The sequence below is a fragment of the Ammospiza caudacuta genome, chromosome 5, assembly GCF_027887145.1.
Source record: "Ammospiza caudacuta isolate bAmmCau1 chromosome 5, bAmmCau1.pri, whole genome shotgun sequence".
Classification (NCBI taxonomy): Eukaryota; Metazoa; Chordata; class Aves; order Passeriformes; family Passerellidae; genus Ammospiza; species Ammospiza caudacuta.
In genome coordinates, this window is record NC_080597.1 from 73,869,487 (window position 1) to 73,881,689 (window position 12,203).

The 12,203-nt window shown below is 38.7% G+C and overlaps 1 protein-coding gene across 1 annotated transcript in view; it reads right to left on the reverse strand.

The window, feature by feature from the left end:
• TAF3 (TATA-box binding protein associated factor 3) overlaps nt 1–12,203 on the reverse strand; it is a 116,340-nt gene that overhangs the window by 96,892 nt on the left and 7,245 nt on the right. Inside the window, exon 2 of the mRNA XM_058804955.1 lies at nt 8,260–8,502. Within this exon, the coding sequence (XP_058660938.1) occupies nt 8,260–8,502 (243 nt within the window). The remainder of the gene's footprint in view (nt 1–8,259; nt 8,503–12,203) is intronic.

Here is a 12,203-nt window from a genome sequence, read left to right on the forward strand (position 1 = left end):
CCAAACAATGCACATTTATACACAACATGCACACAGGGTTACATTTTACCCAGTCATGCTGTTCAAAGAAACAGAATCCAAACTAGAGAAATACAGAGAAATACTGTCTTGTCAAGTCATCAGAATACCATTAATGTTTCTAATGAGTGCAATTACGAAAATGAAAGGTTCCGAAAAAACACAGCTAAAGATGAACTTTAATTATCCAAACATCTGGCTGCATGAACCAGGGTCATGTCTCCAAATGCCTTTGCATTTGAACTCTCCCTGTTACCATCCAACTTTGCATTTCTCCAAGTCTTCCAGAATTAACTGGAATTGCCTAGACACAAAAATGAGTTATCCCTTCCTAATGACTTACCCAGTCACTAACATTCTCTTTAGCTGAGCTGCAGAAAACAGGAGCATGTACCAGGGGTGAAGACTGGAAGAAGATGATCTCTAAGGTCCCTTCCAACCCTAATTCTAAGAAGACACTGAAGTCAAGAGCTGTATGGTAAAGTTAAAGTGCTTATCTGTGTGTGGCAAAAGACAAATAATTCAAATGAGCTTTCTTAGTCATAATTTTAAAAATTAGGAGGGAGAATTCCTTAGACTTAACCTGGACTGTACCACATGCAGAAGCTTATAATGAGTCATTCCCCTGATTAATGCAAGAGAGATAGGGGGTCCTGTACTCCACTCGTGATCTTTGTCTAGACAATGCTTTTTCTGATGCTGAGATCAAGGTTAGGCTCAGCTATGCTTGAAAATGTGCACAAAACAGCAAGCAGTATTTGTTCCCAAACAGCTCCAAGCATGGATATTTTTCACAGGAGGTAAGAAACATTTCAGACACTTCAGAAATGTTCAACTGAGAAAAGTTACTGTTCAAGCAACAGTTCTTGGGCAGTTGTGTTATTCAGAATAACAGCTCCTGAATTCCAGGTGTGAACCATTCCCTGTGTCCATGTAAATGCCACCATGGCTTAAATAAGCAGCAGGAGGATGCTGGCATTGCTTAAGGCCACATGTCTCAAAATCAGACACATGTAGGAGGTCTCAACCATGTTCCACTTCTACATCCTTGTACAAAATTAAGGTTTGCTTGGGCTGAGATGATTCTCCAGAAGTTTGGCACAAATTCCCACACAGGGAGGTAAAGATCAAATTTGTGGCTTTGCTCCCAGCAGCTAAATTGATTTTTATTTGTTTTTTAAGTGCCAGGAATTGTTAGCAATCACTAACATGTTCATTAAGTTAAAGCATCCTTGGTGGCAGAAGACAGAGAAAGAAAAAAAAGCATTTGATTAAAGAAAAATAGGAAACATTCCTGCATGAACTGAAAACACTAAAAAATAATAAAGTTACATTGTCAGCCCTTAAAATAGGTCAGTTGTGCTTCTCTTTTATCCTGCTTAAAGAATCAGGCAGATCTTCCATTTCCCACTCTCTTCCCTCAAGTCCCAAAAACACTCAGAGCAGTTAGGGGAAGTCTGAAAGGCCCAAGAACAGTAACACCCAGCTATCAGATGATAACCTAATTTGAAACTTATGCTTCCAAAGGCACAAAGGTGTCTGATGATCCAGCTGAAATAAAATCCTCGAGCATAGCTGCAGCAGACAGTGCAGGAAGCAACACAGGCACTAAACAAAGTCACACATTGTCAGAAAAGGGAAAAAACTGATCTGACGTGACGAGTCAAGACAAGTGACAAAAGTTTTGCTGAAAAAGGATCAGTAGGAAATTAAAATCATGACAGCATTTCTGTTCAAAATACACAAGACAATAGAATCCTTTTATCACAAAGTCCCATTTTCTCCTCCAGTTTTATTCGAACCAAAATTGCAATTTGCACATCACAATGCAGTGAAAGGATCCATGACTTTCATTCCCATTCCATGTAAATAATTTACTGCAAAAGGCTGCCTTTTATCAGGCAACTTCTGTGTTTTGCAGTTTTTATTTCTGAATCCTTAAGAATCACTAACTTGTAAGTTATCTAAACAGGTCTGAAAAACAGAAAAATCTTTGTGAGAAGGTTTTAAAAGGATGATATCCCCTTGAAGTCACATTAGCTTCATTTCAATTCCTATATGCAGCAAATAAGACTAGATAGCTTAAGAAACTAAACAAATAAATTTTCACAATGCTGAATTTTTGTAGTTAGTTTTACTAACTCCTTCTATTACTTGTAAAACAATGGGGGCAGCATCTTTATAAAATTTATTTTCTGATTTGTTTCTTCATGTATAGCCAGGTTCCACCTGGTTTATTTACTCTGAAGGATAAAACACTTATAAGATCCCAACAAACAAAAACATGAAATTCATCACAAGCCTCTCCTACAATTAAAAAAAAAAAAAAATTATCTGTGTCCTCCATTCCCCACTTCCAGCTGCCATTAATTTTCTTAAAAAATAGCAGGAGTTTTGGGCCTTTTTTCCAAAGACATGAATTATCAGAAGTTAGGTACCAGTCTCCTAGACAATATAAAATAGTGCATGTGTCTGTATCCAGTCTACAGATCCCAGCTATGTGAGTTAGTTCCTTCCACAGAAAAAGTTTTACTGTGGCACTTATTACATTGTGGGTTTTTTTTTCTCCAAGTGCTGCAAATTAAAGAAGCTCTCATGTAAAAATCTATTTAACTCCACATTTAAAAAAAAAAAAACAAACTTCATTAAATCCTTTTTTGCAGGATTTCAGTGGAAATTCTGCTTTCAATTATGATACAGCTTCTTAAGAAAAGGCAGAGATACAGTTGTGCTCCCAACTACAGCTTTATCAGCACGCCTTGCAGAAAAATTATTTTTCTGTCTAATGGCAAGATTTAAACCAGGCACATTTTCTGCACACTTTTTTTTGTTCCTGTTTCGTATTTTCCTTTTTTCCTTTGAAACCTGTCTCTCCTATTGGCTCCTTCCCAATGCCTTTCTTCTGGCTGCATCTCAAGCTCGGCTGCTTTTCTCATTTTGTCTTTTTCTCCTGTTGCTCCTTCCTTGCTGGGCTGCTGCAGACGTGAGGATCTCTCCTCACAAAAGCAATCACAGTCTGACTCACTGCACACACAGGTAAAGGATGCCTGTGAGTACCAGCAACCAGGAGCAAAACCTTCACCCTCTGGTAGCTCTTTAACTTTTCAGAGTGCTTGAAAAGTTAAATTTTGTTGAGGAGTGGTGGTTTGCTAACCAACTATACTGGAAAAGCTCTGTTGAATTGGTGCAGCTGCTAGAATGAGGGTGAGTGGGGTTAAACTAGAGCTGGGGAAAGGCAGAAAGGTCAAAAAATGACACCAGCGAGACCTGTGCTACCAAAATGGCAAAGTGGATACCCCAGGATCCCTTTAAAAGCCCATCACGTTCTGATTTACAAAGAGGGATTGGCTTTGTTTAACCCTTGGAGAAACCAGAGACTGAAGTCACCCCGGTGTGAGATCCATGGTTTGCTACATTCCCTTCTGGCCCACGGCCACAGAAAGCACTGCCAGCCTGAAGGGACAGTGAGAGTTTTTAAATTCTGATCCATTTCCCACCGGAGCTCAACACTAATGCTTTCTGTCACCCTGATACTTAATGCTTTATACAATTCTAGCACTGCTAGAACCTAAACACAAAAATCTGTTCTTTTCATTAGCACCTTGCTTCACCAGCACCCCCAATTCTCAAAAATTCAAATGAGATTTGCAGATTGCTAATCTCAAAGTCTTTGAGATTAGCTACCATGGCATGAACAAAACAAACTAGAGATGTGCTGAGATGAGCTGCAATTTGACAGCTGGGTTTCCATGCTTCCAGGTGGCTGGAAGCATCAGGTTTTGGTAGGTAACAGGTCCTAACATCACATCAGCAGCAAAGAAGGGGAAAAGGCAGGACTGTAAGAAGATCAGCAATTTTAGGCTTTGATCTGACAGGCAAATAAAATGCTCTGACAGAAAAGGCTACAAATAAATCTGAATTTGTAAACTGTGCCAAGAACTTGTCCTGACTCAATGATCAGAAATACAATGCCACTCTTGAGCACACATTACCAGGAATGAAAGACAACAAAATTTAATGCCTGGTAAAAATTACATTTGTTCCCAGATCATTTTCAAGGGAAAGGAGCTGAACCTTGAGGAGTGGGAGTGAAGTGGGATGAAGCAGAGGACAGAAAAAAAATGCAGCTGGAACTGCAGAGAAAATCTGACTCTCTAAAACCTACACTTCTCCCCATAAAATATCTGAACTAGTGGAAGAGCCTGTCCTGTCTTCTCCCTCATATCCTCCTTACATGCACCAGCACAACTGGAATGTAAGAGAGGAATGAGGGTTTCATGCAAATACCACAGACTGTGAACAGCACTGCACACACAATGTGTTTTCTACAGTTCTCCAACAAAGAAGCAGGGATGGACTACCTGTGACTTCAAAAAGTCACAAAAAAAAGGTGACATAAAATGATTATTAAAAAAAAAAAATATCATTATGTTTTTAAAATTAAGTGATAACAAGAGGCAGCGAGTGCAGGTAGAGATTAATTCTAGGAAGATTAAAAATAAGGATCCTGTGGTAGATGCAGGACTCACACCTCACTGTTCTTTGTTTTAATCATGGAGAATGGTACATGTTCTCACAACATGAGGACTCAGGCCTCTCAACAGTATCACAAAATATAACAGTGATTATTATTAGCTGTGGAGAAGTATCTGGGCTTTCTCAGCTGGCCTAGTTTCAGCACATACTGTCTTGCTTCAAATGCAATCAACAAATTCTATGAAGTTGATTTATTATTGCAAAATGTATGTTCTCTTGCATTAAAGCACAAGAAATAAAGCATGACCATCATGTTTTGTAACTAATTTATTTTTTTCTCCTTTTTTAATCTGTCTTACAAGTTTACCATGACATTTTAGTGACAACAGTGCTAAACTAACTCACAAACAAAAAGGAGACTAATTAAAAATAGGCAGACAGCGAACATCATGATACATTGGCATAAAATTATCCCTTCAGTGTCCTTTGTAAAAACACTGCTAAAAACCCAACATTTTCCATGGCAATACTGAGTCAGATTGTTTTATAATATTTAGAATTATATATGCAGATCCTCACAGCTCAAGTATTTGGTTAGGGTTTGCACTCCATATTTAAGGCAAGAAAACATTTTCTGCTTTCTTGAACAAAACCTCTATTACTGAACTGAACTTCTGACCTACACAAATTATGGATATTGAAAACTTATTTGCCTTCCTCCCTTTCCCCCACAAGTTCAGGAATCACTCAGGGTTTTTCCAGAATTTTTTACTGCTGAGCACAATGAAAGAGGCTCCTCTCAGGCTGGAAGGGCTTTCTGCTCCTATGGATTCTCTGGCAATGAGAACTAAGACATCTCTGCACAGCCTGAACCACCACCAGCTCTGGAGTCAGTGGAAATTAGAAGTTGGTTACATGTGCAGAGCTGAAGGACTTTTGGGAAGGAGGGCAGCAACACCTACTGGTCGTGGTGCAGACTGAACACTGCTTTGGTTTGGTTTTTAAATTAACAGTACTGAAAAAAGAGCTTTTTCTTACTAAAAGTCGTGGCTACATTATTGCTAAAATATATCAGCACTCATAATTTCTGACCCCTAACAATAAATAAATACTCATAACTGAGCTGAGCCTTTGATATAAAATAGGACATAAGGAGTCCTGCTGATGATTCCTTAAAGTCACTGAAAGATTCACATCACACACTTTAAAGTGCACAAAGCCTTCTTCCATCTCTAATTATTGCCTACTCAAAGCAACTCAAATATTTTGGACTGAACAATCTGAGCAGCCTCAATTTTTTTCCTACACTATAAAATAGTGCAAAGTATTTAAATGGCTTCTGTAATTCTTCAGTATTTTTACCATGCATTCCTTTAGTCTCCAAAAGTAAGTTTTTCTTCCAAATTTTACTTGGAATAATATAGAACAAAACATATACAGAAGTTTTATGATCCACCACATCCCTTTCAAAAATAAACCACAAACTCCATTTTCAGAAAACACTTAATTCAAAATTAAAATGTTCTCAACTGTAAATATTTTAAATCAACTATAACAAATATGCATTCAGCAACTGTATTTAATGCTTCCTTTAAATTTCCATTTAAAAAAATATTTTATTCATTTTTTCAAGTTGTGTGTGTCTATAGGTCCTCTGATACACTACCCTTAGGCATCAGAAGTTTTCCTGGTTCTCATCCAACTTTGGAAATAATATCTTCTTGCTTCAGGTGTTAAAAGGATTCATACATTATTTATAAGGACTGCTAAAATCTAACTCCTGGATCTAACTTGCAAGAGAAAGAGTATAAAAAGTTACATACAGAAAAAAAAAAAAGCCCAACTGTCCCCATTTCAATTTTTAGCCTCTCTTTGTACGTCGTGCATTGCCAGGCTGAGTCTGTAACTCTCCTCCCTCCCTCCCCAAGCTCAGATATTTGTCTGCAGCTGCTTTGAGCCTTACTGGATTTGACTTTTCTTGCATATTTTAAAGTATGATTTTCCCAGGGAAAAAAACCTAAAACAACTACAACACTGCTGGGCAACTTATTACACTTCAAAGATGCTGGATTTCTCTGACAGAATGGTGTTTGTTTACCTCCTGAAGAACCAGGCTAAAGCAAGTAGCCAAAACAGGGGAGCTAAAATCCTCATTTACCTCTCAAAGTCTTCTTCCTCAGTACTTTTCTTTTATATATGCTGTGTACACATATGATATTTACATTTTGTTTGCCTCTTCCTGGTTTGAGGGAGTGCATTGTTAGATTTTTAAAACAACCCTTTTAACAAACTTCACAAGGGTGAGACTTTAGGATCTCCTTACCAATTTAAGAAAGCATTTCTGTTTTGAACAGCAGCTTAATTTCCTGGCTTGTATTAAAGCAAGAAACATTGAAATGCTATTGATCTATAAAAAACAACTAAAGGAAACAGAAAATTAAAAGTCCACCAAGCCTCAGAAATACTCACCAGGATGAATAAGTCCTCAGCTTGTTACTGGAATGAGCAAATTTGTTCACAACACACCAAACCCAGCACCTGCTCCTCAGATCCCTGTTCCTGACCACAATTTCACTTGCTCTGACTGGAGCACACAGCAACTGCATCTTTAGCTGAACATGGTGCAAGAAAACCTGAACATTCACTTCCTACAGCTTGCCAAATCACTGGGATACTGCCCCTTGCCACACTTGTAGCACAGCAATGGATTTCTTTTCCCATAAGGTGATGTTGCTAATGTTCATCCTCACATGGGCAGAGTTTTTACACCTATTTCACCAAGCAGAATTTGAACCCTTAGTTCTTAAAAAAGAGCAATATGCACAATAGAGCATGATATCCCTTCTGTCCCCAAAAAAATTTAAATTAAGTATCTTGTGCAGGTTGCACCTGTTCATTACATTCTTTTGGAAAATTAAGTTCTTCTGTCTGGAACTTTTATACCCATAGCCTTACATATATTTATTTCCACACAAAGTACAGTTGTGTGCTGTTCACTATTCAAAGAGCAAGTGAGACTAGGTCATGTTTCTTAAAGGTTTATCTTATTAGCAATCAAATCTCATCTAGCTGAAAAATAGAGAAAACAAGTATGCTTTTTCCACTGCCACAGTTAAAATTTTCAGGTCAACTGCATCTCACAGCACTTGTATAGCTGGTTTCACTCTTTCCTCAACCTTTGCCTCTGTGGGACAAGAAAGGGAAGGAGCAGCTGGAACAGTGATGATGAAATCCTAATCAACATTAGCAAAGAGATTTAAAAGGCAGTGCAATGCCTCTAAAATACTCTTATTAACATATCTTAAAGGTGAATTCATTTTAATTGGAAAATTAGGTGTTTCTGTTTGGTTAGGTTGGGTTTTTTGGTGAAATTTGTTGCAAGTAAGGAGAAACAGCTATCAGGAGCAGGAAATGCTGTGCCAGTCTCACCAGCCTTCCTTTTTCTACCTTTACCAAATTACAGAAGCCCTTGAAGGATGCATAAAGGGGAAAGTAATATATAAAAAGTAATGCTAAGCATTTATTCCTATTGTCATCTGAAAACTTAAAATTTAGAATGCATTACTGAAACATGACATAACACGGTGAATTTTTGGCACGAGTTGATCTGGAAGGAAAGTAAAAACAGTGAACAAACCTGTCACAGCACTGCTACCTGTCTGGCAACCCTGCTTTGGTAAAACCCCACAAGCCACAAGCTGGAGCTGCTGGGGGATGCCCACAAACACCCAAACACACCAGAAGTGAAAGCAAAGGATTTCCCACCTTCCTGAGAGGAGACAATAGGTGGCAGGTAATCAGGGATGTACTCCTTCCTCTCCTCTGCATCCTTACTTCCCACCTGGGGGAACTGGAGGACATTGTTCTTGCTGACAGGGAACGAAGGGATTTGATGTGCAAAAGTGACAGGTTCAATATTGTGGATGTAATCTTCCAGCTCATGCAGGTTAACCCCCATAAGCTTGAAGGCATCGCCTACGTCATCCAAAATCGGATCTGTGCGGCCATCTGGAACAAAAAAAACAAAAAAAGAATAAAATTTTCACAGAAATCCAGGTTAAAAAATTCAACCTGAAGATGCTTTGAGGTTACAGTCCCCCAGCTCACCAGCTGTAAGAGAAATGGACTTACTGCCCCACAGTTCTATCAAGTTTACTTTCAGAAGAGTTTTGTTTTCTTACTTTCAGAAGAGTTTTGTTTTCCCTTCCCAATCTCATCACTTTGTTTCAAATCATACCATTGAAAAACTGCACTCCAGGAAAGTAAATCAAACCCAAAGGAGGGAGGAACAGGCAGCTTTACCTGGCAACAGTAAATTAACACCACACAACCCCATATGCAGAAAGTGCTCTTTATCAGTTGGAACAGATCAAATATTATTGCTCAAGCTAGAAAAGGAATAATTTCATTTTTTTGAACTGACTGTAGTTTACAGAGAGGAAAGAAAAAAAGATATTAAAAAAAAACCTTCACAAAGTATCTTTCCACCAGATGAAATCTACAGGTTTCATAAACTATGAGCCACTTCATCTACTGGTTAGCTAAACCTCCTGGATAAAAGAGAGGAATATTAAGCAGTGGTCTGATGAGGAGAGAATATTTTATACTATACTTCAGGGTTGATTTCCTGGGAGGCAACTTAAGTTTGATTCTCCAGCAAAAATCTTACTTTCTTCAGAAAAAGCACAATGAAATCTCACTGGCCAGGTAGTCAGGATATTTATTTAATAGGATTTTCAAGAAAACAGTCCAACAGAGGATGCAGTTTGTGCTATACCATTAATTTGGCTCAAAGCTTTAAATTACACTTGCAGAAGTCCAAGTACCTCAGTTTCCCTGACTGGACAGAGGAAAATCCCTCGAAAGGCCTCCAGAGGGAGAAGTGGGCACCTGGCTTTGGCAGCCAAGGCACCACTTGGAGTCTATTCCTGACTTCTCATAACAACAATACCCAAAAACAATGCTGTAAACCCCAAACATGACTTTTAATTCAATAAAATCTGAATTATTACAATTCTGTAGAATTGGCTTATGAAGATATTACATCCCTATATGATGATAAGCTGTGATTTCCTTTCAAAAGTAATTATGGAAAAGCAGCCAGCGCTTATTGAAGGAACACAATGGCTATTGTGGAGCCCTGGCTCCAGAGAATGGGGGCATGCTCTTTTGTTTGTCCTTTAACCTAATCTCTTCTTGGTTTATCTTGAAGCCAAGGCAGCTGGTTCTCACATCACTGCATGAATTCCACCCCCCAGCCAACTCACGCCTGCAGGTACGTTTAGAAAATGAGAATTTTGTTCTAGAATTTCCCTTCTTAAGTCTTGTGGTGAAGATAAGGATAATACTCAGATTATGGGGTTGATTCTCAGCTCTCCAACACTGGCCTCTTGTGTGACTCCAGGCAAGTCTTCCTTGTGTTTTAATTCTTTGCACAGCTAAAAGGGAGAGCAGACCAAGTTACTGCCACTTTTACCCTCCTGTATCTGGAATGTGAATTCTGCAGGGTGAGAAGCACCTCATAGTTTGTGTTTGTGCAACACCTGAGTGTTTGTATAACTGCAATACCAGTCTGCTCTGCAAACTCCAGGCTTGCATGCACATAATTACATGAGGATATCACCACTCCAGAGATCCTTATACTAATTAGGGGGGGGAAAGTGTGCTTTATGCTTAAAAAATTAAATTCAGGCAATTGACACCACTAAGAAATTTTGTGTTGTTGCATTTAGTTGCTCTGCAGGCTATGAAGGTACCTGTGAACTCACTGAAGCATTTTCTAAGGTGTCAAGATATAACAGGAACAAGTCTGACAGACAGCTGAAAAGAAAAACTTGGGGAAAACTTTTCAAAGGTCTTTTCCTGGATCTGCACATGATCTTTTTAACCTCCAGAAAAGTGTGCTGACATGATCAGCAAGTGATAAATGCTAAAAAGGAATTCTTTCTACAAGTGCTTTTTCAGAACACGTGGCAGAGAAACAGCTACTATGTGTAACTGAAGCATGGAAATATTTATCAACTGTATCATGAAACAATTATGTGTATTAGAAAGTGGGTTCAAAAGGTGACCAAAAAACCCCAAAGAAGATTCAATTTTCTCACAGCTTTGACATTTGCCTCCAAAGAGACAATACCAAGTTTAAAGTTTGACTGAAAGCTAAAAATAATGTTTAAACCTGCAACTGTCAGAGGGATGAAAGGATGCAGCAGTTAACCCTTCTTTTCAAGGGAGTGTCCTCAGTGATAAAAGTGTTTGAAAAAACTTTCAGGTCTGTATTCTGTAAATAGTCTTTAAATATCTGTATTTAAAATCAAACCAGTTATCAACTGGAAATTATGACAGCACAAAAATGCATTAAGTGTATTTTCAGGTTATTCATCAAATAAAGGCTTTACACTTTTATTTCAACAGTTTAGCATTTCTCTGGCTTAATAAAAAAAATCAGTAAAATAGCAGAAGCCAGACACACAAAAGGGAATGCTGACAAACATGCAATACACTCTCCTGGTGTTTCATTTAGTCTTAGGCTTTTTTCTGTGAGCAGATGATGCCAAGAAAAGAAGTTTAATCTCTGCATTCTGAACTTATCTCAATATTCTCCACATATCTGTGCTATCCTCAGTTTAAAAATTCAGGTGCTGAAGCCTCCCAGTGAAATAATTAATCTAATGTCACACAGCAAGTCAGTGCCAGATCACAGAAACTTCAGAGCTTTGGTTTCCAGTCTCTTGTTCTTTATACCACAACACTTTAAATACTATCATTGTTCAGGGAATGAGACTGAAGGAGGTGGGAATAGTTTTTCCAGCAAGTTACAACTCTCCTCCTTATGCCCCATGAACAGTGAACTAGGAAAATATCTTTCTCACAAGATTTTAAGCTGCACTATCTCCCTGTGCTCCAAAAGTGGTAAAGCTGTGGCAGCAGCAGAGCTAAATTAAGATCATTTGGTCTGAAAACAGCTCACCAGAAACCCAGGGAATGGCTGAAGGTACTCTCAGCTTCCCTGGGCATGAGAACAAGCACCAGGTGAAGAGGAATCTCCACATGGAATTGCATCCCAAAAAAGTGCTGGACTGAAGTGATGGGCAAAGAGAATCCAGGCAGAGCAGAATATTTGTGTGGAAAGTTATCCAGCACTCAGCCCCACTGCTCAGCATCACCTGATCCACAAGGAAAACCAAATCAAACAGAATGAGGATGGAGCACTAAACTCCCCTACGAACAAGGGTTTGGTTGTGGGGAAAAGGAAGTTTTAGAAGCTCCTAAAGCTGAGTTATTTTTGCAAAAGTCACAAGAATTCCTCCATCAAAGCTGGCCAGTGCTCGTGTCATCCAAAGGCACTGTGAGGGGCTGTGTGGGAGTTGGGGAATTGTCTTACTTGCCTTAAATTCAGTCTCAGGAATAGCTGATTTCCTTTTGTCAAACTCAACCCCTCCACCTCCTCCTTCCTGGCCCAAAGTTTGTATGAATGAGTGAAAATTGAACAGGCAAGTAAGTACAGAACAGAAGAGCTTTTAGTTTCATGCCAAGTTTCTTAAAGGAAACAACTACAATTCTGTAATAAATATACTGAGAAAAATTAATGAGTCACCACCCATGCAACATGCACATGTGTTATAAATAGCTCAGCATTCCCCCTCATGGCTGCTATAAAAGAGATTTTTTTTAGATTTTATTTTAACCAGCAAATTATTAGGTATAGC